At 40.9% G+C, this 23,702-nt stretch overlaps 1 protein-coding gene across 1 annotated transcript in view; it reads right to left on the bottom strand.

Moving 5' to 3' along the window:
* Positions 1 to 23,702, bottom strand: part of SPAG17 (sperm associated antigen 17) — a 3,638,922-nt gene that overhangs the window by 1,447,435 nt on the left and 2,167,785 nt on the right. The window contains exon 25 of the mRNA XM_044071485.1: positions 3,112 to 3,320. Coding sequence (XP_043927420.1) covers positions 3,112 to 3,320 — 209 coding nt within the window. The remainder of the gene's footprint in view (positions 1 to 3,111; positions 3,321 to 23,702) is intronic.

Below are 23,702 nucleotides of genomic sequence, written 5' to 3' on the forward strand. Positions count from 1 at the left end.
AAAAAAAGACAATAATGGTAGATTTGTAGTACTAAGGGGCTACTGGCAAAGAAGGAGGGTTACACTGGCATGTATTTATATTCTGCTGAAAACTACTATAATAGAGCTAAAGAAAATCCTGGGAGAAATAATTAGTTTTCAGCAAGGAATATTACTTATAGGTGGGGAATGGACTTTGATTTGCAACAATGAAGATGTGTCTGGGAGGCCCAGAAAGGGAAATATAACAAAGGAGGGCAGACTTTTAAAGAAATTTATGAAAATATTTGGCATGGAAGATGTGAATTCAGTACTAGGAATTCTGAGTGAATTTACATATTATTCCCTAAGATACAAAAACTGGGCTAGGCTAGACAGAATTTGCATTTCACAGGAACATGTGCATTTACTTGAAGGTCTTGATATGCATCCAATAACTTTTTCAGATCCTGCACCAATAACAACTAAAATAATAACACGGTAATAAAATAAAAATGAGACACTGGCGCTTTCTCACCTATCTGTTGAAAAGATAGGAATTTAAAGAATGGGTAGTGTAAATTATTCAGAAGCTATTAGAGAAGATAGAAACATTTTCTGAAAATATAGCTAGGGAGTGGGCTAAAATTAAAATGTAATTTAAAAATAGAGTAGAAATAAAATAAAGGTAGATACGGTTAAGAAGTAAAAACTATTTAGAGGGAATGAAGGATCGGAGGTGAAAATGAAAGTGGATGGGATCCTCTCTGATAATCTCTGCTTGAGCAGAGGAATCTGGCAGGGATGTCCTATCTCTCATTTGTTATTTGCATTATATTTAGAAGCACTGGCAAAGAAAATAAGGGACTCAGAAATTCAAGGATATAATTTGTATGGTAGTCAAGAAAAGCTGGCTTTATTTGCAGAAGACATTATTTTATACCTGACAAAACCAGAAAGGCACATTACAGTGCTGTGGAACATGCTGAGATAGTTTCAAACCTTTTCAGGATACAAAAATTAATGAAGCAAAAATAAAAGCAAAAGCAGTAAATTATGTACCCATACACAAACTGGTTCAGCAATATCCATATTTATGGGGACATCATAAAATGAAGTATTTAGGAGTATGGAGTAAAATGATACTGTTATGGCAGCTAAGGATATGTGGGAAGAGACTAAACAAAAAATAATAAAACACTGAGAAAATGGAAGCTCTGTTATATGTATATTGATGGTAAGATACAAGCAGTTAAAATGTTTTTAGTCCCTTTAGTCTTATACACTGGTCAAGCATATTTTTATCAAACAGATGAGAAGTTGTGGATGCAATTAATAAAGAGCTGGAGGATTTTATCTGGGAGGGGAAGATGACAAGTATCAAGTGGGATAAGCTGATTCCTCCAATAGAACAGGGCAGATTGGGATTACCCGAGTTGAAGGGATATTTCAGAGCAATAGAGTTAAGGCTCCTATACATAGCACAAGTTGTAAACTATAATTCAAAGTGGAAAGAGATGATGAGGAAACAGTGGGAAAGATCATGTAACAGGGAGAGACTGGGATTTTGGCTGCAGACTTTTAAGGAGAACAACAATAATCATACAGAATATTATATTCATAAAGTAGCAGAAGGTATTCTACGAACTAAGCCAACACAGGATTGAAGAAAGGAGATTCTGCCAACAGGGATGACTGCAATTAGGGATACAGACAATAGGCAAGAGGGACAGGAATATAATGGAGAAAACTGGAAAAAGGAACTAAGGTACTGGGAGCAAATAACTAGAGAGGGAAAGGTAATATAATGGGAAAATGCCAAGAATGTATTTGGACTGCAGGCTAAGATTGCCTTCCATATCAAGAATTGATATCAGAGTATAGGCAAAGAGAAAGACATGGGGGGTCCTAAATGAAAGACCAGCACCAGTAGAGTTTTTAGTAGACTCTAGAACAGAAGTTGTCATTAAGAAAGGAATAATTAGTAGAGTATATAAAATATTGCATGATAACTATAAGAATCAATCAGAGGAGGTTAGGAAGGACTAGGAAGAGAGATTAGATAGCAGTTTGTAAAGAAACAATGGGGGATATATGTATGTCTCTCAAATATGCAACAAAATATAGAAGATTTCAGATTTTTGCCTGGAAGTGCTAACAGAGGTATTTTTATACCCCAAGCAGACTTCAAAGAATTTTTCCTGAGGTAGACAGGAAATGTTGGAGGTGTGATGAGGCAGGGAATATATTTTCTGGGAATGTAATGAGTTGGCAGACTTTAAATGTTTCCTGCAGACTGCTCTGTCAGAGATGCTGGGTGAGAAAGTTTGAGTAACTAGAGGAATTATTTTTTTGAGCTATGATACAAACTTGGAATTGCCTAGACATAGTAAGGCCTTGCTGAGTCTAATTATGATGGCTGCCAAAAAAAGCAATTGCTAGAAAATGGAAATCAAAGTCTAAACTGACTTTACTAGAAGTAGAGTTAAAACAACTGGAACTGGGATCTTTAGAAAAGGATTTACATAGGAAAAATGGGAACTGTGGGATCATTACATACAGAGGAGGAACAAGGTTTAAAAGAAGGCAGGATTTGAAAGAGCTATGTAATAACTGACTAACAATGACTGGATATGTTAAAAGTGATGTATAACATTTGCAGCTACAGTTGTGTTGGCATGGTTTGGAATGTATAATGTTTGCAACTGAGATGTTGTCTCAATGGCTTATTGTCATTTATATAAATGTAACATGGCCTATGTCATATATGATAATTTAATAAAGATGTTTCTTAAAAAAAAAAAAGAATAGGCAACATCAATGGGTGACCTTTTTGATACAAAGAAATTAAGATGATCTTGCCCACTAACATTATTTTTACAAATATACACCACATATATGCACACAGTACTATAATGTATAATAGTAAATGAATGATAAACAGTCATGATGCTGAATATGTCCTTGTTTGCTTCTAACAACCAACTGCAGAGATACCAGAAGAACAGGTAACAGGGACAACTGTACAAAAATAGCATTTTCATACTTTGTATCCATACCTTACGCTATCAACACACTACACTATGGCAGCCTTTTACAGTAATTCATATAGTAAGTATATATCAACATGGCTGAAATGTCTTGCTGCCTTACCTTAATGTCTTTTGCCACTTCTGGCTTTGGTGGCTCATCTATTGGTGTAGGTGGTCCCTTGGCGTGGCTTCCTTTTGGTGACCTGGGTGACTTTACCTTAGGCGACTTGCTCTTTTTTGAAGGAGGAGGAGAAGGAGGGGCTGGGACAGGAGTTGGGGTTTGAGCTGAAGGGATATTCAAAATATCCATCAAAACAGGATCTTTCAGCACTGAAAAAGAAAAGGCAAAACTGGGTATGGTAAATTGCACTTAATTTTAAAAGACGTGATAAGTATCGGATAAACTGGAGTACAACAAATTATAAGATCACTTTGATGGTTAATAAAAATAATCCAAAACTAAAAGCTTAATGAATCAAATATTCTGAATGTCAAAACTACTGAAATCTTGAGCTATATATTTTACATTTACTATATAAACATCACCTTTTAAAATTGTTCATATACTGCCTGAACAATTACTTTGAATGATTACCCCATGTACTAGAAGTAGGTTCTTTGCTGCATTCCATCAATACAAAAATGATTAATATGTAACACTTTACTTTTGTAATTTCATAATTATATATTATTTGTATAAGTGATTAATTGCCAAAGTATCCTTAAGGATTTTTTGAGTGGCTGATAAAAAGACTGTGACCACTCAGACTCAAGTAATCTTACTTACAGAACAACTACAGGTATTTGATAAGGATTAAAAAAAGAAGTATCTGTAGTTAGAGACAAGGCAATATGGTAGACTAGATTCAAAATGCCGTGAACATTGAGTGTGAGCAGTTTGGAGTTCAAAAACTCAAGTAGTGTTCCAAGTGATCCAGAAAAGTAATTCTGAAATGTTGAAGCACAATTTATGGACCCAGTGTCTCAGTACTGTACACAGATATATCCAAAATACTGATGCACTTCCGTGCACTGGATGCATCTCCAAGAGACCAGTTATGTTTCTGCAGTTGCCTGTGCAGCTGTAGCTCATTTTAAGACCCATTTGTTGAGCCCATTCTGAGGTCACAGCCACTTCTTCCTTTAATATAACATAATGTTGTCAAGGGGTGGCTCCACTGAGCTACACTGCATAATATGCTTGCTTCATTAATTATTTGTGATGGCCCTCTTCACATCCTTTTGAACTGATAAATAAAATTTTGCAGAAGTGCCCAGGGTTGCCAAGTTGCTCTGACCAGCTTTGGAATTGCCACTGTTTAAGAGTATGCTAGTGTTACTGCTATACACTGGCAAATTACAAGTGCAGTCTAGGTGGAATTCTAGGGCCCACCATGACTGGCAATCCAGTATATAAGTCTGCCTATACATGATATCCTTATTTAATGTACTTGTCAGCTTCAGCAAACTGCTTGTATGCTGTACAGAACAGACACTGAATTTATAAGCAGTTTTTAATGTTTAAGGGGAGATAAAAAGCATTTAATTGCCTCCTTAAGCATTTCTCTGCTACTAACAATATTTATATACAGTATATGAATATTGTTAGCAGAGAAATGCTTACGGAGACAATTAAATCCTTTTTCTCTCCCCTTAAACATTAAAAAACTGCTTATAAATTAATTAAGGGGGCTTTGAACATAAGGCTTGCAATTCAGAAACTCATCTTGCAGAGGTTACATCTATAAGTAGAAACATTTTCCAAGAGATGAACTTTAAGTCACAAGTAGCTGCTCGTTCAAAGGGGGTAAGTTCCAGTGACTGCAAAACAATCAGGTCCCATGGGGGGTAGAGGATTTTTAAATGGAGGCTTTAAATGAATAGTTCCCTTGAGGAAGACCTTACATAGTCTGTGTGAAATTAAGGGTAGATTTCCAAAGCCATTATGAAAATTAGAGATGGCAGCTAAAATTACCTTAACAGTAGAAGCGGAAGCCCCTCTACCAAAAAGAATGGCCAAAAATTCTAAAACATTTTCCACAGGGCTTAAAGGGGTCCAGGCCACAAGCCCAGATTGAGAATCTATTCCATTTACTGAGGTAGAGATTCCTGGTGAATGGTTTATGAGATGCCAGCAAAATCTTTTGTACCGGGGATGGAATATCATTATGCCTGCTGACTAACACAACTGGATGAACCAAGCAGTTAGCTTGAGACTTTGAAGATGGGAAAGCACCAGTCCCTGAGGGTGAGATAGAAGGTCCAGAACTGGGTTCAGAATCCATGGATGATGAACTAGATGATGCCATAGAAAGGGAAACAAAATTTGTTGCGGCCAGAAGGGTGCAATGAGGATTACTTTGCTTCTCAACCTGGCTGCTTTCAGAGAGAAAGGAGGAAAGGCATATAGCAGACCCGGGGGTCAATCAAGGAGAAGAATATCTCTTGGGGACTCCCTCTGAGGGGGATTAGGGCAAAGTAGCTTCTGCACTTGTTGTTTTGGGGTGATGAAAAAAGGTTGCAGCAAGGCTGGCCCCAGAGATGAAAGATCTTCAATACCTTGTGTTTGAGTGAACACTTATGAGGCATTAGAATACATCTGCTTAGTTTGTCCACTACCATGTTTGAACTCCCCAGGATGTGCATTGCAATCAGAAAGTGGTTGGAGACAATGGCCCATTGCCACATTCGGACAGCTTCTCGACACAGGGGATAGGATTTGGTTCCCCCTTGCTTACTGATGTACCAGACTACGGACATGTTGTCTGATTGAATTGCAATTGTTCCTTGACATAGGGCAGAGTGAAATGCTTGCAATGCTAACAGCATCACCCTCAGCTCCAGGACACTGATATGCAGATTGTCCTCTATCGGGGACCAAGTGCCTTGGACTGTCTTTCCCAGATAATACCCTCCCACCCCTGGGAGGCATCTGTAGTCACTATGGCTTTGGTTTGAGGAAGGACAAAAGGGCGGCCCAAAAGAATTTGTTTGGATTCCATTGACCAGGATAGGTCCTTTTTGCAGCAACTGGTGACAAGTATGGGTTGGTTCATTCGGTGGGTTGGACTAGACCATTGATTCTCAAGAAGCCATTGCAGTAATCTCATGTGAAATCTCGCTAATGGGAACAAAATGATCACTGCTGTCATGGAACCCATTGCTTGAAACACCAGTAGGGCTGGTACTTTGTTTATGCACAAGAGAGAATGAACTTGAGATTTTATTTTCTGTAATCTGTGGGCAGGTAGGGAGTGAGTGTTCAGATGAACTCTGATAAATTCCATATCTTGAGAGGGAATCATTTGAGACTTTGTATGACTGACCATGATGCCTAGATGCAAGAACAATTGTAGGGTGAATTATGTCACCTGTAGCAGTGGATGTCTGGTGGAAGTGGTGATGAGCCAGTCATCTAGATATGGAAACACTCAGAATCTGTGCAGTCTCAAGTGAGCTGTTACTGCTGCCATACATTTGGCGAACACTCTGGGGGCTGTGGTGAGATGAAAGGGCAGCACCCTGCACTGATAGTGACTGGCTCCTAGCTGGAAGTGGAGAAACCTCCTTGAGCATTTGTCCATTTTTATGTGGTAATAAGCATCCTGAAGGTGTAAACTGCACATCCAACCATTTTCCTCTAGAAAGGGAAGCACTGACTGAACCATGACCAACTGGAATTTGGACTATTGAACAAATTTGTTTAGAATGCTGAGATCCAGAACTGGTCTCCAGTCCCCTGTCTTTTTTGGCACTAAAAAGAACCTTGAGTAAAATCTGGATCCTATCTGGTCTGATGGGACTTCTTGGATTACTCTTTTTTTTCTAGCAGCTTTTGTATTTCAAGGCTGTTTGGTCCCTCTGATTGGATGGAGCATTGCAGAGTCTTGTTTGGGTTCTTGGATAAATAGTGAAAGGAATAAGGTAACCTCTGGAAATAATGCTTAGCTCCCAGACATCTGTAGTTACTTGTCGCCAGGCTGTCGGGTGCAAGGAAAATCTTCCCCTGACTGCCTCCAGAGGTGAGCAATCAGGCCACCTTTCAGGAGCACTGATAGGGTTGGCCAGAGAAGGACTCTCTGGAACCCTGGTTCTGTGAGCCACCTCTGCCTCTAGGATGGCATCTTCCATTAGAACCCCCCCCCCTGCCCTGAGGGGAGTCTGCACCATGTGTCCTAGAAATGCCTCTGGGACATCTTGAACCACATTTTCTCACTCCTCTGATTCCTGGAATAAGCTTGTTGGGAAGCAGAAAAACATATGCCCAATGCAGACACGGTCTTTCCATCTTTCTCACACCTGGGTAGAGTTTCTTTAACTCTGGGGTTGAACAAAGAAGATGCATCAAAAGCAGCATTGACGAAGGAAGACTTGAATGGTTGTACAAACTCAAACAGGTGCATCCAAGCGTGTCGTCAAATTGCAATATCTGAACTGCTTGACCTGGTCATCCTTTTGGCTGTATTTGCAATGAGCCTCATGGATGAATTAGAGACAGACTTCAGGGTAGCTAACTGGGAGGCCACTTTTTCCTGGAACCCTTGAGCTACTGCTCCTGACAGCTCCGTGATCAGATCCCTCTGGAGCCTAGTGAAATATACCATGAAGTTCAAGGACCTAATGGTAATGGTCGATGATGCATAAACCTGCTTCCCAAAACTGTCCATCACACTTGACTCCTGGTTAGGGGGTTGAACAGTGAAAATTTCCTCAGCTAGTTCCTTTTTAGTGGCAGCTGCCACCACCATGACATCTACTGCTAATCCTTTTGTCCAGTACTGATGATCCCTTGGAGCAGAGAGCATTTTATCTGGTCTCCAGGGTATTGGTTCTATTGAATCAGGGGCTTTCCAAGCCCGCTGAGCAATCAACTTAATAAGATTGCCAGCGGGAGGCATCACCCAGGCTTGCAAGTACACAGACTCCTCCTTTCCAGTTTTCCCTCTGTTTGAGGATCTCCAGAATGTCTCCAAAGGAGACATATTCTGGGGTGATTGGGGGGAACCCTCCTCCTCATCGAAATCTGTGTCCTTGATGACGGTCTCTTCATGGGAGTCCAGGTGTTTCCTCTTGCACACTTTCTTCTGAGAGGGATCTTCAGTGGGAATATCTGAAGAGGACTCAGAAGAGGGGTGATCCTTGGTCAGTATCTCTTGCATCCTTGGAGCTCGCTGTCTGGGTACGGAGGTTGGCATTAGCTCTGTGTAAGCAGGGGTCAAGGAGTGAGACTCTGGTAACACAGGAGCCACCTGGGAAGTAGCAGTGGCCAAAGCCCTCTCCATAGCTTGAAAGGCAGGCCCTCCTGAGGAGGGATGGGAGCCTGGTACCAATAAAGACAAACTCAGAACTGGGGTCTTGCACCACTCCAACAGACCCACCTCCAAAGCTGGAGCTGAGGAAAGACCCCCAGCCAATGCAGCCCAAATTATTAAGGTTGGCTGCGAATAAAAAACAGGAGTCAACTCAAACCAACCAGCCCCAGCAGCAGAGGTCCGATCCCAGGGACCCTTGGTTCTGATGGCACCAAGAGGGTCAGATCCGTTCCATGAACCAAAGACAAGGATGCTCTCAGTGCTGGGGCCATTGGAATCTGTGTGGTTGGAGTCAACAGCTCTGAAGCCTCTGAGGAGGTGTCAGACGAGGAATATATGTAGGACTACTGGGGGAAAACTCCCCTGCTCCAGGAGGGAGAGGGGGCTGAGAAGGAGGAAGACCCCTAGCTGTCAGAAGCTGATCCACCATCCTCATTATGTCAACTTCAGAAAGACTCCTGGTGGAGTAAACGGACAAACCAGAGGGAGATTCTCAGTCTTTGGCACCAGGGCAGAGGGTAGGAGCTGCGGAGCAGCAGGAGATGTCAGCACCGACATGGAAACTAAAGATGCCAGTGCCAACACCGGAGTCATTACTAGTATTGGTGTTGTGGTTGGTGTTGATGGCACCGAGGTAGTGGTTGGTGCCGAGGACTCTGTCTGTTCTGAGATTTTTGAAACCTTTTATTTTGGTTCCTAACAGGAAGCAACAGAAGGGTATTTATGTTTTTTAGATGTTGGTGCCGATGGAGAAGTCTTCACTGAACTACTAAATTTTGAACCAGATGCCTTTGGAGACTGGTCAGCCTTGGACAATGCTTCTTCAAAAGGGGCTTTTAGAAACCCTTTAAGTATAAGTTTGTTTTTATGCTCTACCAGGGCTCTAGTACTGCCCTGGTAGATAGAGCACTCTAGATCTAGATGAGGAGCACCCAAACAATATACACATTTATCGTTACTGTCAGAGTTTGTCATTTTCCTGCCCGCAATCTTGGCACCACATGAATTCAGTGGTTGATTTTGATTTATCTGCCATTATAGACAAATAAAAGCAGAAGTTCAGAGAAAAAAACTGAGAACATGCTAACACACACACAGAAGAAATATCCTACCAATGATGGTAGGAAAGATTACCCAATGGTAAAGAAAAAGAGAGAGAGTGAAAACTACCAAGTATGGTGGACAAGAAATACCAACTGGTACAAGGTTAAAAGGAACAAAACACTTGCACAATAAAGAAAGGGTAGACAGATGTTAAATAAATACTGCAGTAGTTTAAAGTAACACAGGAAGTTGGAGAAATACTATATAATTTCAAAAAAATATACTTGGCTGCAAGAGAGTGTTGGCTGATGTGTCTTTCTATAAGAGGCAAACAAGATCTGGGGTAATGTAGATTGGGGCATTGTGGGTAGACTATTAGCTCGAGAGTTTTTTGTCTGGCGCAAGTAATATAATGGTTGGATCAGTTCTGAGGATCGTAATCGTAACCCTTCAATCAAAAAAAGATGAAGATTGACAACATCAGATCTGTTGTTTAGGTCAGGTTAAACACCGAGCTATTTAGCAACTACACTGTGTTATGTATATGTTATTGATTATATTTTCTGAGATGATGGCAACCTACTCTAAATGTATGTGAACTGTGTGGTCATGAGTCATCCTTTATACAATACATACTGAAATTCCAGCTCTATGGCTACTCAAAACCGATTTAAAATTCCCCAGAATTCATCTTTTCCCCTTTACCCACAAAGCCCTGAATTCTGTCTTCACTATCCAGTAGATCTAAAATTGGCTACTTGTAAATGGAACATAATAAGCACCCATATGCACACTCAAAATGGTCACTCAGAACCACTTTCTGCAAGTCTGGGGGAAGGTGGGTGGGAATATAAGGATGATGAACCATGACCGTGCTTTTATGGTTACTATATAACATTCAGATCTGTTATGGTCTGGTAGATCCACAGAGGCTCCAGACGTCACTCATGATTGGCTTCACGAGACAGCACCCTGAATAACTGTTGCCCTGAAGGAAGAGCTAGAACAAGAGACCACATTCAGCTTGCAATGTCTTGTGAAATAATTCTTAAAAGCCCAAGCTGCAGCTGCACGTATGTTACCCAAGGAAGTATTTTTTGAAAACGCTTTTGATGTAACAATGGCCCTTATCATATGGATTCTAGGCTGCATTGTTAAATGTTTTCCATGCTTATCATAACAATATCTAACACCAAGATAAATTACCTTACCAAGGCACATTTAGACACTTTTGGCCCATTTTATTAGTGTCACAGGATACAAACAATTTCATATCTCTTCTGAGATACTTAGTTATGTATAGCAAAAAACTAAAACTGCTTGTACATTTTATTATTATTATTATTTATTTTACATTTGTTGACCGGGCTAGTCTAACTGGATATATGTCCATTTTCAGTAGAGGCCCGGGGAGATAAGCTCCATGACTCACAGATAATGTAATCGCAAGACAATATAAAATAACTTCAGTTGTGTATACAAGTACAAATCTGGATAATACAGAAATAAATACAGAGAGGACAGAAGTCAATACAATGTGAAATGCATTCAATACAATGTAAAATTCAAAATAACAAGTAGGTACATTACTTAATGTAGAAGAAAAAAGGGAGGTATACTGGCTAATTCCATATACAAGTTCAGTACAATAAAAGAGGTAGATTGATGTTCAGTAATAGTAAAAAAAAAAAGAGTTTAGTAAATAATAGTTTTTTTTCTTTTTATTAAATAAGTATCCAGAGGGATGGAAATTCTGAAATACAGAGTAGGAAAAGGTAAGGTATAGGATATGCCGACTGTATTTGGGTAGAGTAGAGAATTAGTCAGGTTTAGTACAGGGGCATAACCAGTGTGTTTTGAGGAAAAGTTTCAGTCTGTTTTTTTTTTTTTCCAAAATCTCTTTATTTCAATTTTCTTTTTTCAAATAATAACAATACAGTAACTCAAAAACACAAATAAACAATACAAATACCTATCTAAAGAAAACAGACAACAATCTCGTTCCGAGAAAATTATACATATATGTATATATATATATATATATATATATATATATATATATATATATACACAAAGTTTCAGTCTGTTTTTAAAGAGTGATATAGAGGAAAGTGAGGAAAGTTCGCTGGGTAGGAGATTCCAGAATCTTCCCACAGTATTAGAGAAGGGAGAATCCCTAGCCCTGTTGTTAGATTTAGATGTGTTAACTAAAAGTTTCTGAGATGAACGTAAGGACTTCAGATTATGGAAGGGGGTGATGATGGTGGATAGAGTAGGAGTATTGGAAGGTTGGTAAAGAGATTTATGGGCAATGATTAGTTGGTGGTATTTTTCTATACCATAGATATATGGAGTAGATACTCCTCTTTATTAGAATAATTTGGAAAAAATACTGGCAGATTTATAGATTGGTTGATGTTGGCTTCTTTAGTTACTCTTGGTATGAAAGAGGGGGTTTATTTGCAAGGCTATACTGTCTTTGCAGAAGATCGAGTACCATGGTTTAACACAAATTCTGAACTTCAGAAATCTCCCTTTGCTTATGTAGTCATGACAGAAATTTAATTTCTGTGTTAGAAATGATACCGTCACCTTAGAGGCTGGTTGAAAGGGAGGGAGAGAGTGTGAGCTGTTTGACAGCAGAATAGCTTCTCTTAACATGGCTGTGATAAGAAGGGTGCCTCTGAGAAAGGTCTTGCCTTAAGAGAAGTACTGATGAATTCTGGAAAACATGCTGCAAACTGGAAATGACCAACATGAATAAAACTATTGGCATGCATTATCACACTCAGTTTGCATATTACAGTGAACTGAAAAGTCTTAATGTTCATCAGAGATTGCCTTTCCTACACATGGAGGGGTGGGCAAGGCACAGTCGGCATCATTTGTACAGGTGACAGCAGTATTAGCATTTGGATAAAGGTCATAGGAGGTGGATACTGCAGCCAATAAGTTAGGTAGCAGGTTGAATGAATTCATGAAATACATCCTCCAGTGGCTGGGGGGAGTTGTTATGTGGATAACATTGACCAGGTGGACCACAAGGCCCTGCAGTTTCATGGTTGGATATATTCTGCACAAGGGATGGCATGAAACTGAAACTTTGGTACCATGTACAGGAACATCAATGTGGAATCCAATGTAGAGAGCCAACAGTTGACATCCATAACTGTGGTGATGGCCATGGATAATTGTGGCTCAATGGCAGCCAAGAGGGGACAGGGACAGTGTGGGACTGTGGGACTTGGAGTGGGTAGCCTGGTAAATCTTCCGAGTAGCACAGCCTGATGAGCACCATCAGTCGCAACCATCAGACTGGCCATGCCCAAGTGTGGTGGCTGCTGTAGCCAGAAGTAACAGTTTTACAGTGCTCAGACTGGATGCCATGTTGGCTACCAGTTACCTGAGTCATGTGTGTTTATTCCAAGTCCCTCTATGCTGTATCACTCTGCATGTGCTTTAGGTCATCTGCAGTCTCGCAGCTGGTGCACAGATTTATGCAGGCCATGCAGTGCATTCAACATCTGTGTGTTTGTGCAGCAGTTGTCTGTATCTGGATCACTGACCTGGGCATATACTGATTAATGTCAAGTGTACTACCTAGTCAAGGAAAGCTCTGGAGTCAAAGCAGCTACAGCACCAACATGCTTCTCCCCTACAGTGGGTGCATGCACATCAGAAGCAATGCAGCTATTGGATGCCATCTGTAGTGGTGACGCAGGCGTAGTCTAGATGCGGCTTACATAAAACTGTATGCCCAGTGTTAAACACAGGTGAGCCTAGATGCTTGGCTTGATCTTCCACTTAAACTCATCATAGGATCATAGGAGATTACTAGGCTATCGACCCAGAGGTCATTTTAAGCCTAGCCATTTCAACCCAGTGTAATACCATAGAAGTACTAGTCAATACCCAAGATTGCATTCAGTGATGACTACCCATGTCCAGGAGAGTTGTGGACACTATCCCTGGTAAGAATTTACAGTGCCCCATTCAATCATATAGGTTCCTCTTGAACAGTGTCATAGAGATGCTCTGTTTCACATGAATTGGTAGCCTGTTCCAAAAATGTGGCAGTTGCTGGGAGATAAATCTGTCCCTGCAGCAAGTTCTATTAAGTCTCAGGCCATATTTAAGTCCCTGGAATGGGTAGCCCTAGACCCATATCATTTATGAATATTCAGTAAGTTCATTAGGCTTGGGGCTTGGGTTGCTCTGTAAGCCAGGCATAAGTCTCCCCTAAGAAGTCTATAGAATACGAAGTAGTGACAGGGACTTTAAGTCGGTCTGTGTAAGGCACATGCTGGAGGCCCTTGATCTTCTTTGTTAGAAACCTCTGAGGTCTCTCTAATTGCTGCAGGTGCTTAGTATGCTACATACCGACCAGGGCATTATACTATGGGCTGGATAAATGATGAATATAGGAGGGTTATAACCTCTTTTGCTCTTGAGATGATGCCTTTACTAATCAAGTGAGCTGTGTGAAAAGCTTTCCTTACAATGGTAGACACATGGTGGTCGAAGTTAAGGTTGTGGTCAACCTGTGATCCCAGGTGCCTTATCACTTCATGGGTGCTTAGGGTATTGTTGTTGATTTGATATCAGAAAGGGACACTGTTTGTGCGGAAGGGAATGATGATGCATTTCTTTGCATTCAGTTTGAGACTGTGACTAATACACCAGTTGTTGCTCTGTGTGAGACCCTCCTGGAGTATACTGACATCATTTAGGGATTCAATGATTGCACCTAATATGCAGCAGTCTGCAAACTTGGTCAGCCACAACTCTTTAGTTTTGACTTGAACTTCTGAAAAGTATATACCAAACAGTAGGGGGCCCAGCACTAACCCCTGTGGCACCCCACTGGTAACAGGTCTGCGGGCTGATGTGGAGTCACTCACTTTGATAGTGTGTGTGTCCATTTGGTGAGCCAGTTGGCAACCCATCTTACAATGAAGGGTTTTACATTCAGTTTGGTAAGTTTATCAGTAATGCCAGAATATGGGATTGTGCTGAAAGCTTTTGCCAAGTCAAGGTATGGTGTGTGTACAACTTTGCCCTCCTCAATGGACTTGGTGACACTTTCAAAGAAATCCACTAGATTTAATAGGCAGGATCTGCCCTTCATGAAGCCAAATTGGGTAGGATCCATGGTTTGGAGGTCACCTATATATTTACTTATGAGGTCCATAATGATACATTCCATGGCCTTATACAGAAGAGGCTGGTCAGGCTTTTGGGTCTCTAATTCCCTGGGTCTGTTTCTAGGCCACCTTTGTGGAGGGGAATAAATGTAGCTGTTCTCCAATCCACAGGAACAAAGCTTGTGGTTAGGCTATGACTGAAAAGGGTACTTAGTGGTGATGTTAGTTCATGTTTTCGCTTATTTAGAAGACAGCCTGGAATGTCATCTGGTTCCATAGAGGCCATGTTGTTTGCCTTGGACAGGGCTTTGAGGACCTGGGGGAAGGTTTGGGGGAGGGTTTGTTGTAAGTTAGGAGGGAATAAGAGGGTGAAACTTTCACCAAACCTATCTGCTAGCAGGTTTGCTATCTCTGTGTGGTCAGTGTGTGTGATACCATTAGGTCACCAGTTCTGCACATGCTTGCTCCTACCCTTTAGGTTATGTACATAGCTGTAAAAAGCCTTATGGTTATCTTTGGTAGTATTTGCTAGGTTTCTCTCAAAGGAGCTATTGGAGGATTTGGCAAGTTATCCTATTTGCCTGTTAAGGCTGAAGAGGGTGCTTTTTTCAGTGTTGGTTCTTTGTCTTTGTTTTCTTGGACAGCAACTTTTTGTGTTTATTGTACAAGTTTGTTGATGCTGGAAGTCCACCATGGCACCTTTAATTTTACTTGGGCTCTGGCTTTGAATATGTCTGGTACAGCTGAGTTTATACACTTATGCAAGTGATTGTACAGGGCTTTACTGTAAGCTTCGGCGTAGTTACCACTTTCAGCTTGGGGTGGGGCTTGGAATACATTTATACCTTCACCTAGGAGGATAAAGTTTGCCTTGGTGAAGTTTTATAGTTTGATTTCGCCCTTTGTGTGTTCTGGTGTTAGTGTCAGTTCGAAGGTGACTGATTTGTGGTCAGTTTTAACTAATGAGGTTGCAGCAGAGCACCTGTTTGACATGTTGGTGAGGACCAGATCTAGAATGGTTGTTCCTTTTGTCCAGTTATGGACAATTTGCTCCAGGGCATTTGAATTCACAAAATTGAGGAACTTTTGTGCTAGCAAATTTGGGCTAGAGTAGGTTTCCCAGTTGATGGTGGGATAATTGAAATCCCCCATAACCAGTGTGTTTGGTAAAATTTGGATTGTCTTCGGTTTGGTTATGTAGGCTTTGTGGGTGTTGTGACAATTGGAAGGGGGTCTATGACTGGCTATGACTTGAATGGGGGTCTTACCACCATAACCTGGACCTGGAGTAACTCCATGGAGTTGTCCAGTCTAACTAGATGGGAGGTGAATTTATCTGTAATATAGATTGAATGACTGCTTCCTTTAGTTTCCACACATTCATTTTGTGGTCTAAAGGTGTGGAAGGCATTATAGCCTTGCAGGACTGGGGTACTCTCTGAGGCCTTAAACCAGGTTTCTGTGACTGCACAGACATCTACATCTTCTAGTGAGAGAAGTGCTTTCAGGGGTTCAGTTTTTCGTTCAAGCTCCTAGCATTTAGCAGCATGACTCTTATTTTGTTCTGATTGGTTAATTTCATGTTGTTTCGAGACCTTGCCTTAAAAAGGCACTATGGGAGAGGCAAGAGCCTTTGCCAGCAGCCAAAAGCCTAGGGGTGCCAGGTGCAAACCATCTCTGGCAAGTCAGTGAGGTGTGTCAACCATGGCTTTCCAGGCAGACATGAACTGGATCCCCTTGGTGTGACACCAGAAACTAAGCCAATTATTGAAATCAATAATGTTTTGTTTATACTGTGGCATCATTCTGGGTGAGGGTAGTATGTTGCTGAAGGCTAGGGTCATACCTGCCTGTGACACATACTCAGAGAGCTCGACCATGTCTCTGTTCATATAGTCCAGTGAGGTACATTTCAGGTCATTCACACCAACATGAACTATGACAGAGTTATAACAGCACTTATTGCTGAGAGACCTGAGTGCATGTGTGGTATGTAGCTGATGTGTGTGCCTTATAATTTTACCACTGCTGGCTGCACTACTGCCATCATCATCAGTCACAGTTAACCTGCTGTTATTCGGCATGTATTAGCCTTCTGTGCTGGACTATCCATACGCAGATCCTGTGAAGGCATTAAGATAACATACTCATGTCAGTGCTAAAACATAGGCCTCACTCCTTCCAACCTGTGATACACATATTGATGCATGACAATTATGTGAATGGTTTATGGGCAAATACATACTTTGCAATGCAAGGTGTCACAGTTGCAGATGTTGTGTACTTACTGTACAGAATAGATATGCATAGGTATTGTGTTGAATAACTGCTTCTCACATGCATGTCAGTGTACAACTTGGAAATGGACCTGCTGTTACTAACCTGATGCACTCTCTTACAGACATTTGGACAATTATCACCAGTCCAGCATCACAGTCAAGCCACCACTACTTATGAAGGTTCACTCAACCACCCTGGAGATGATTATCAGGAATTCTTATACCTCTGTGAGATATTTCTGCATTGGTAATCTACTGTCTGTGGTGTATCTATACCTGTCAATGCCTTCTGCCTTGGTCTTGGAATACAGTATCACATCAGTGACCCCGTCCCGTCATGCACCTCAGCTAGTGTTCTATTATGGTTACCCAGGTCCCCTTCAGATGGTCGAACTTTTAAAAGCTTGACTTTCATATGACTGAGACCATATTATCGAACTTTTAAAAGTTTGAATGGTCTGAATGGGGATCTCCATAGAGCGCGGAACGGGAAGATTTCCCTTTACCGCAATGTAGTGTGATCTTGGAGTTGGTATATTTAAATAGCAGGGGGTGTCGGGGTGCAGGGGGGCATGCCCCCCTGCTAGCACTGTTTAGTTTTTTTTTGTTTGTTTATTTATTTATTTTTTCACATTTTCGAACATTCAAATGTTCGATCATATGGTCTCAACCATATGAAGTCGAACATTTGGATGTTCGATTATGTGAAGTAGACCCGGTTACCCACAGCACTAGTGTCCCACACCACTCCCTGTCACATCTAGTCTTTGAAATTCTTGTCAGTTTTATCTTTTTTCAGGATGTGCATGCTATAAGTGCGCAATGTCTGTATTAATATATTTCTCCTTGATGGTGAACTTTTGTGGCATGGTCACTCTCTGATCCATGACAAGATGTGTACATTTATGTGTTACATGTGACAGTCAATACATGTGCGTGCATTTGTGTGTGTGTGTGTGTGTGTGTGTGTGTCTGCTTGGCTGATCCTTATATCTCAGCACTGCCTTCTCCCTCCACTTGATTGTTATATACCCATGTCCTGTCATATTGTGACTTTTCCCATCCTGCCACATACTGTAGGAATAATGGACATATTATTACTGCCCACCTCTGTGCAGCACTGTGCTGATGGCTAGTACTGCTATGCATAGCTTGTGCCTCTCCCCTTCCTCTATACATATAGGCATGCCTTAGCCCATATGCATGAACCATTTTTCCTCTGTAACATTTCTTGTAGTCTGTATGCATAGGACTTAGTGTGATTCCCCCATTGGGGCAGCTACCCGCCATGTCCATGTTCTATGCTCTTTGTCATGGTGAATCCTCCCCTCAGCTAGAGTTTTATCATGCCCTTGAGCTATGTTCTCTTTCATGATGAGTCACCCCCAGCTGAATATTTACCTATCAGAGCTATTTTCTTTGTCATGCTGAGTACCTCCACCTGTTTATTTACCTGTCATGTCCATGTGCTATGTTATTGTACTTCATTTACTGTTTCCTGCGTGCACCATTGATGCTCACTGCAGTGCCAAGGCACATTACCAGGCATCTTGCCTTGTTTCAGTTCCACAGTTAAAAGTTTTTTCCACTTAATTCATATTCTTTACTTGCTTGTCTTAAAATGGTCTTCCGCAATATGGTGACCATGCTTTTTGTCATGCTAGAATGGGCCTCGTAGTGCAGCAATAATGATAATGTGGTAACTTAGTGAGATTATCTCTGAATGACTGACATAACCCAGTGTGCTTTCATACTAAGCCACTGCTAGCATACTCATCTTTTCCTGTCCCCAGGATAATGGGACATGTGCACAATATGTTCATGCATGTAGTCGGGAAACCCATAGTACTACAACTCTGCACTAGTCAAAATTTCACTGGCACACTATTGCTGCCAGTGATACATTCCACATGATATTCAAGCATGCCACCATTTTGCTCCTTGTGATAAGTTTAGACATGGGTTTCACCTGGGTTCCTGCCTGGTGCAGTTAGGAAAATAAGATATATCTGCATAGGGACTGTCAGGAGCACTTGCTGGCAGCTTGCCAGTGTGGTAGACAATGTCACTAGAATCAGCTGTTCTGTCAAGCAGTGCAGGCATTGTTATAGCAACCTGTGGAGACTCTACCTTAACCTGTTCCATCAGAACGAAGCAGAGGTTAGGGGGAGTTTGCCAATCTTTTATAGTAAGAATGTATAGTTGTGTAAGTAAAGTAGATGTTCAGATGATCACTGTTGCAGTAGCCTAAGATATATGGGTTATATCCTGCCAAGGACATAACAGCTGGTCAGTTTCTAGAGCTTAAGGGCACCTTTCACATGCCCAAACTGTTATCAGCTGGAGTAGAGCTACATAAAATCAATGGTTTGGGTGCCAAGAACTATAGAGCTTTCATGCCAACTGAGATAGGGAATCTAGAGCCCTGAAAAGGGCTAATGTTTGATAAATGAAAAAAAAAATCACAGTCCCCACCTTGGCAATAAAAATATACAAAAATAAGGGGATGGAGGGAAGGAGCAGCTACCAGCAGTGATCATTCAAACATCTACTCCTATGATAAGTTTACTTGCACAACTGTACTATGTTCAACTTTTCATCACTGTTGCAGTAGCCTTAACTATATGGGTAGAATGCCATAGCATAAAAAGACTGGGAGGAGGAAGGATGAGGATCCAGGAGTCCATGGAGAATGTCCCTAGCAAAACCTATTCTAAATATACAAAAATAATCTAGTTTTTAGTGATTTGAAAAGGTACGTACAAAGGCCCAAAGGACCAAGTTACTGCTTCTTGAATACTTCTAGGATCCATCCCTTTCCAAAAAGCTACTGATGAAGCCAATATCCTGAGTGTGCCTTGGCCCTGCCTGGAATTACCTTGTGGTGGGCATAACAAAAGGAAATAGCATAAAACCACCATTTGGTGATAATCTTTGACCTTGTTTCTTACCTTCATAAGAAACAAATAACTAATTAGAGTCTCTGAAAGTTTTAGTTCTGTCAGGATAATATTGGAGCTGTTTGTGGGCTTCCAAAATATGAAGAATCCTTTCTCTGTCATTTTTAGGTTCTGGAAAGAACTCAGAGAGATGGATAACCTATCTCAAAGTAAACTTGGATACCACTTTAGACATAAATGACCATTTCTCAAATAAACCCTATCTTTGTGTAAAATTAAATAAGGCTGACCCAGTATGACAGCCTGCAACTCAGACACACTCTGCAGATGTCAGAGCAATCAGTAAAACTGTTTCCATGTTATGAACCTCAAATTAGCCTGATGGGCTTGTTCAAATGTTGCCAGATTTTCTTTTTCCTAAAACAAAGTTGAGATTCCAAAGAGGAGCCACCTATTTTCTAGGTATCCTGGTATGCAGCAAGACTCCTTTAAAAACATTTTAACATGAGAATGCATTGAAAGGGGAGGACCATGAGCACACATCCTGAAATGGCTAACAAATAAACCTTGACAGAGTAGTAAGAAAAGTCAAAGGATAAAAACTCACACAGATATTACTAGAGAAAGAGTAGCCTTAAGGGAGTCCTATGTCTTGTTTTGGTACCAACAATAAAATCTTTTCCACTTGCTGCTATATGATTTTCAAGTAGTGGGTTTCTTTGATTCCATTAACATCAGCTGCACACTCTCAGATAACAAGTGTAAAAGGTATAACTCTTATCATCTAGGCAGATGGCTGAAGTTTTTTCAGGCTGGGACATTGTGCTTACTGCCCTTGGCCATTTCCAAATGAAGGGGGAGCCATTGTTACCTGGGCCAGAAGGGAGTCATCACAGTGATCTTTGATGAGCCCTTCTGAATCTTCAGAATGACCCTGGATATCAGTGGAAATGGTAACAAAGCATACATGAACATTTCTGTCCAAGGAAATGAATATACATCTGTTTTTCAGGTCTGCTTGCAAGGAGTCCTGGAGCAGAATTTAGTCAGTTGTTTGTTGTGGAAGGAGGTGACCAGATCCATCTGATGTGTCCACCACAGCTAGATCAATTTTCTAGAAAAACCTGATTCAATTTCCATTTGTGAGGGTTTGTTTTGGTCCTACTCAGCTTTTCTGCTACAATATTTTGCTTTGAATGGAAAGTAAAATGTCTACACATTGAGATTGTACTAAAAAGCTTTATCCCAGGCTACCACGGCTAATCTGCACAAAGGGCATAATAAGATTTGGTTCTCCACTGTTTATATACCACATCACTATGGTGTTGTTTGTAATCACTTGTAATGACCCAGGGGACCAAAGATGACTGAAAGAATTTACATAAATTATTACTACCAACATCTCTTTAATGTTTATGTGTTTTGGTCTGTCTTTTTTGTCCCAATGAGCCTGCACTTTTGCTTCCATAGACAATGCTCCCCAAGCAAAGTCTGAGGTGCCTGTAGTTACAGACTATGCTAGAGTTGGAAGGAAAATAGGAGACCTGTATTTAGAAGAAATTGATCTCTCTAACACAGGAATTCTATTTTTTACCAATCCCAATACAGGAATCTGGAATGTCAGGGGGTGATGAAGTTGGGACCATACAGATTTTAGGCACCCATGAAGTTTTCTTATGATGAGTCTGGCTAGAGAAATCATGAGAATCATGGATGCCATGAATCTTAGTAACCTGAGAAATTCCCTTGCTGAAGCTTTGAACTGAGTGGAAAAACTTCAGGCACAGATCTACATTTTTCAGTGGAAATAAAACTCTTTGAACTGAGGTAGCTAGGAGACACCCTAGGAATACAATCCTGTGAAAAGTCAAATGACTTTTGGATGTTCTCTTGAAACCCCAGTCTGTGAAGGAAATCTCTCACACAAGTGAGAGATTCCTGACATTTTGAAAAATACTCAGAAAATATAAGCAAGCCATCTAAATACAGAAAAAGATGGGTGCCTTGCAGTCTGCAATATGCTATGACTAGGGCTAGATTCTTGGTGAATACCCTTGAAGCAATGGCAAAGGGTAATGCAGAGAACTGAAAGTGTAATTCAAAGACAGAAAACTTTAAGAAGCTTTTGAAATCTGAGGCTATTGGAATGTGATGATAAGCATCCTTTAAATCTGGGTTACTAAAAAAAAAAAAAAAAAAAAAAAAAAAAAAAAGAAAAAAACCTATAGAGAGAAATCAGCAGTAACAGGTCATGAAGGGTTTTGATCATTCACAAACTGGTTTAGAAAAGAAAGATGTAAGAATGGGCTCCAAGATGCTTCTTTCTTTCTTTCTTTCTTTCTTTCTTTGGTACCAAAAACAATCTGAATTAAAAATCTTTCCCTTTCAGAGAAAGATGGACAGCTTTTATTACCCACTGAGCCAGTGACTGTTTAAAGGAAAAGGAATTTTGATCTCATGGATGAGGAGAATCCCCTTAAAAGGAGGAAGGGACTCCTAATACCATCTGTATCCCTGATGTATTACTTTCAGAAAACATTTGTCTGAATTGATCTTTTGCCAAAGAGAGAAATGGAGAGTCAGATTTTAGGAGAGATTTAAAGGCATGCTAGGGGTGTGAAAGGAGGTGCACTCTGCTGATAGTTATTCAGACTTTTTTGTTGGACTGTACTTGTTTTGGGGGGCTACATCCTTTATTTTTAGAACCTTTAGCCATTGCTTTTTGAATGACTGCTTGCCAAAAGCTTGGTGTGTTTTCTTATTTTACTTTTGATAAAAATATATCAAGGTAGGTTTAGAACCTTTAATAAATTTGAAAAAGGAAAGCTGAAAAAATTATGTAACCTCTTGAATCAGCTTCCTCCTCTCATCACACTTTTTCAGGACCTCAGCAGCAGATGCTCCAAATACCACATCGTTATCTTAATGAGATTTCAAAATTTAAGTTTTAACATCCCCAGGTAGATTGTCTAAATGAAGCATTTGTTGGGAAAAGCCATTTGAAAAGGAATTGGTATTACCGATGTCATGATGCAGAACAAGATGGAATGTAATCTGGCCTGCACATGGCAGGGACTTTTCATCTTCCTTCATGCTTGAGAAAGGAAGAGTAGGGAGACAGAGGAATTTTCCTACTTTAGCATATTAAGTCTATGGGGTGGCCGCGGTGGTGCAGCGGTTAGCGTTGCCACCTCACAGCAAGAGGTTCTCCAGTTTGATCCTCGGCTGGGGTGCCTTCTGTGCGGAGTCTGCATGTCCTCCCTGTGGTCACGTGGTTTTCCTCCAGGTGCTCCAGTTTCCTCCCACATTCCAAAGACATGCTGTAGGTGCAATGGATACTCTAAATTGGCCCTAGGTGTGAATGCATGAGTGTGTGTGCTTTCCGTGGAAGGTTGGGCACTGGGCTGGCAACTCAACACAGTAAAACTCCACTGCCAATCATGAGGGGACAGGTGATCCACTGTGGCGACCCTTAACTGGGAAAAGCCAAAAGAAGAAGAAGAAGAAGCATATTAAGTCTATGACTTCAATGCCGGGTGGGAGGTCAAAGATGCTGGTGACAACAAAATTGTCTGTGCCGAGACTGTCAAGGTTATTGCCGACGAGACTGTCGGTGCTGAAGGTTGTTTCACAATCAGTTTAGGAACCTTACAGTTCAGTTCCAAGGAGATTGAAGGAACTGGAGACTTATGCCTGTTTGAGTCCAGTGCTTATGGTGAGCTCAGCACTAAATTACTTCTCTTTTTTTGTTCAATTTTGGTGAAGGAGGACTCTGGCTTAGACAGGGCTTCATCAAAGGAGGATTTTAACAATCCCTTCAAAATCAACTTATTCTGATGTTCTGCCAATATTCTAGAACTAAAACCTTGGCAGATCTTACAATGAGTTTCTAAATGGGGTGCACCCAAGCAATATACACATGAAAGATGCCTGTCTGAATTGGGCATCTTTCTTCCACAATCTAGGCACTGCTTAAAGTGTGATGTGCCTTTCTGCTTTTCTACCATTTCAAAGATGTCACACACACACTCAC

The sequence above is a fragment of the Protopterus annectens genome, chromosome 5.part0, assembly GCF_019279795.1.
Source record: "Protopterus annectens isolate FY-2018-M chromosome 5.part0, PAN1.0, whole genome shotgun sequence".
Lineage (NCBI taxonomy): Eukaryota > Metazoa > Chordata > Ceratodontiformes > Protopteridae > Protopterus > Protopterus annectens.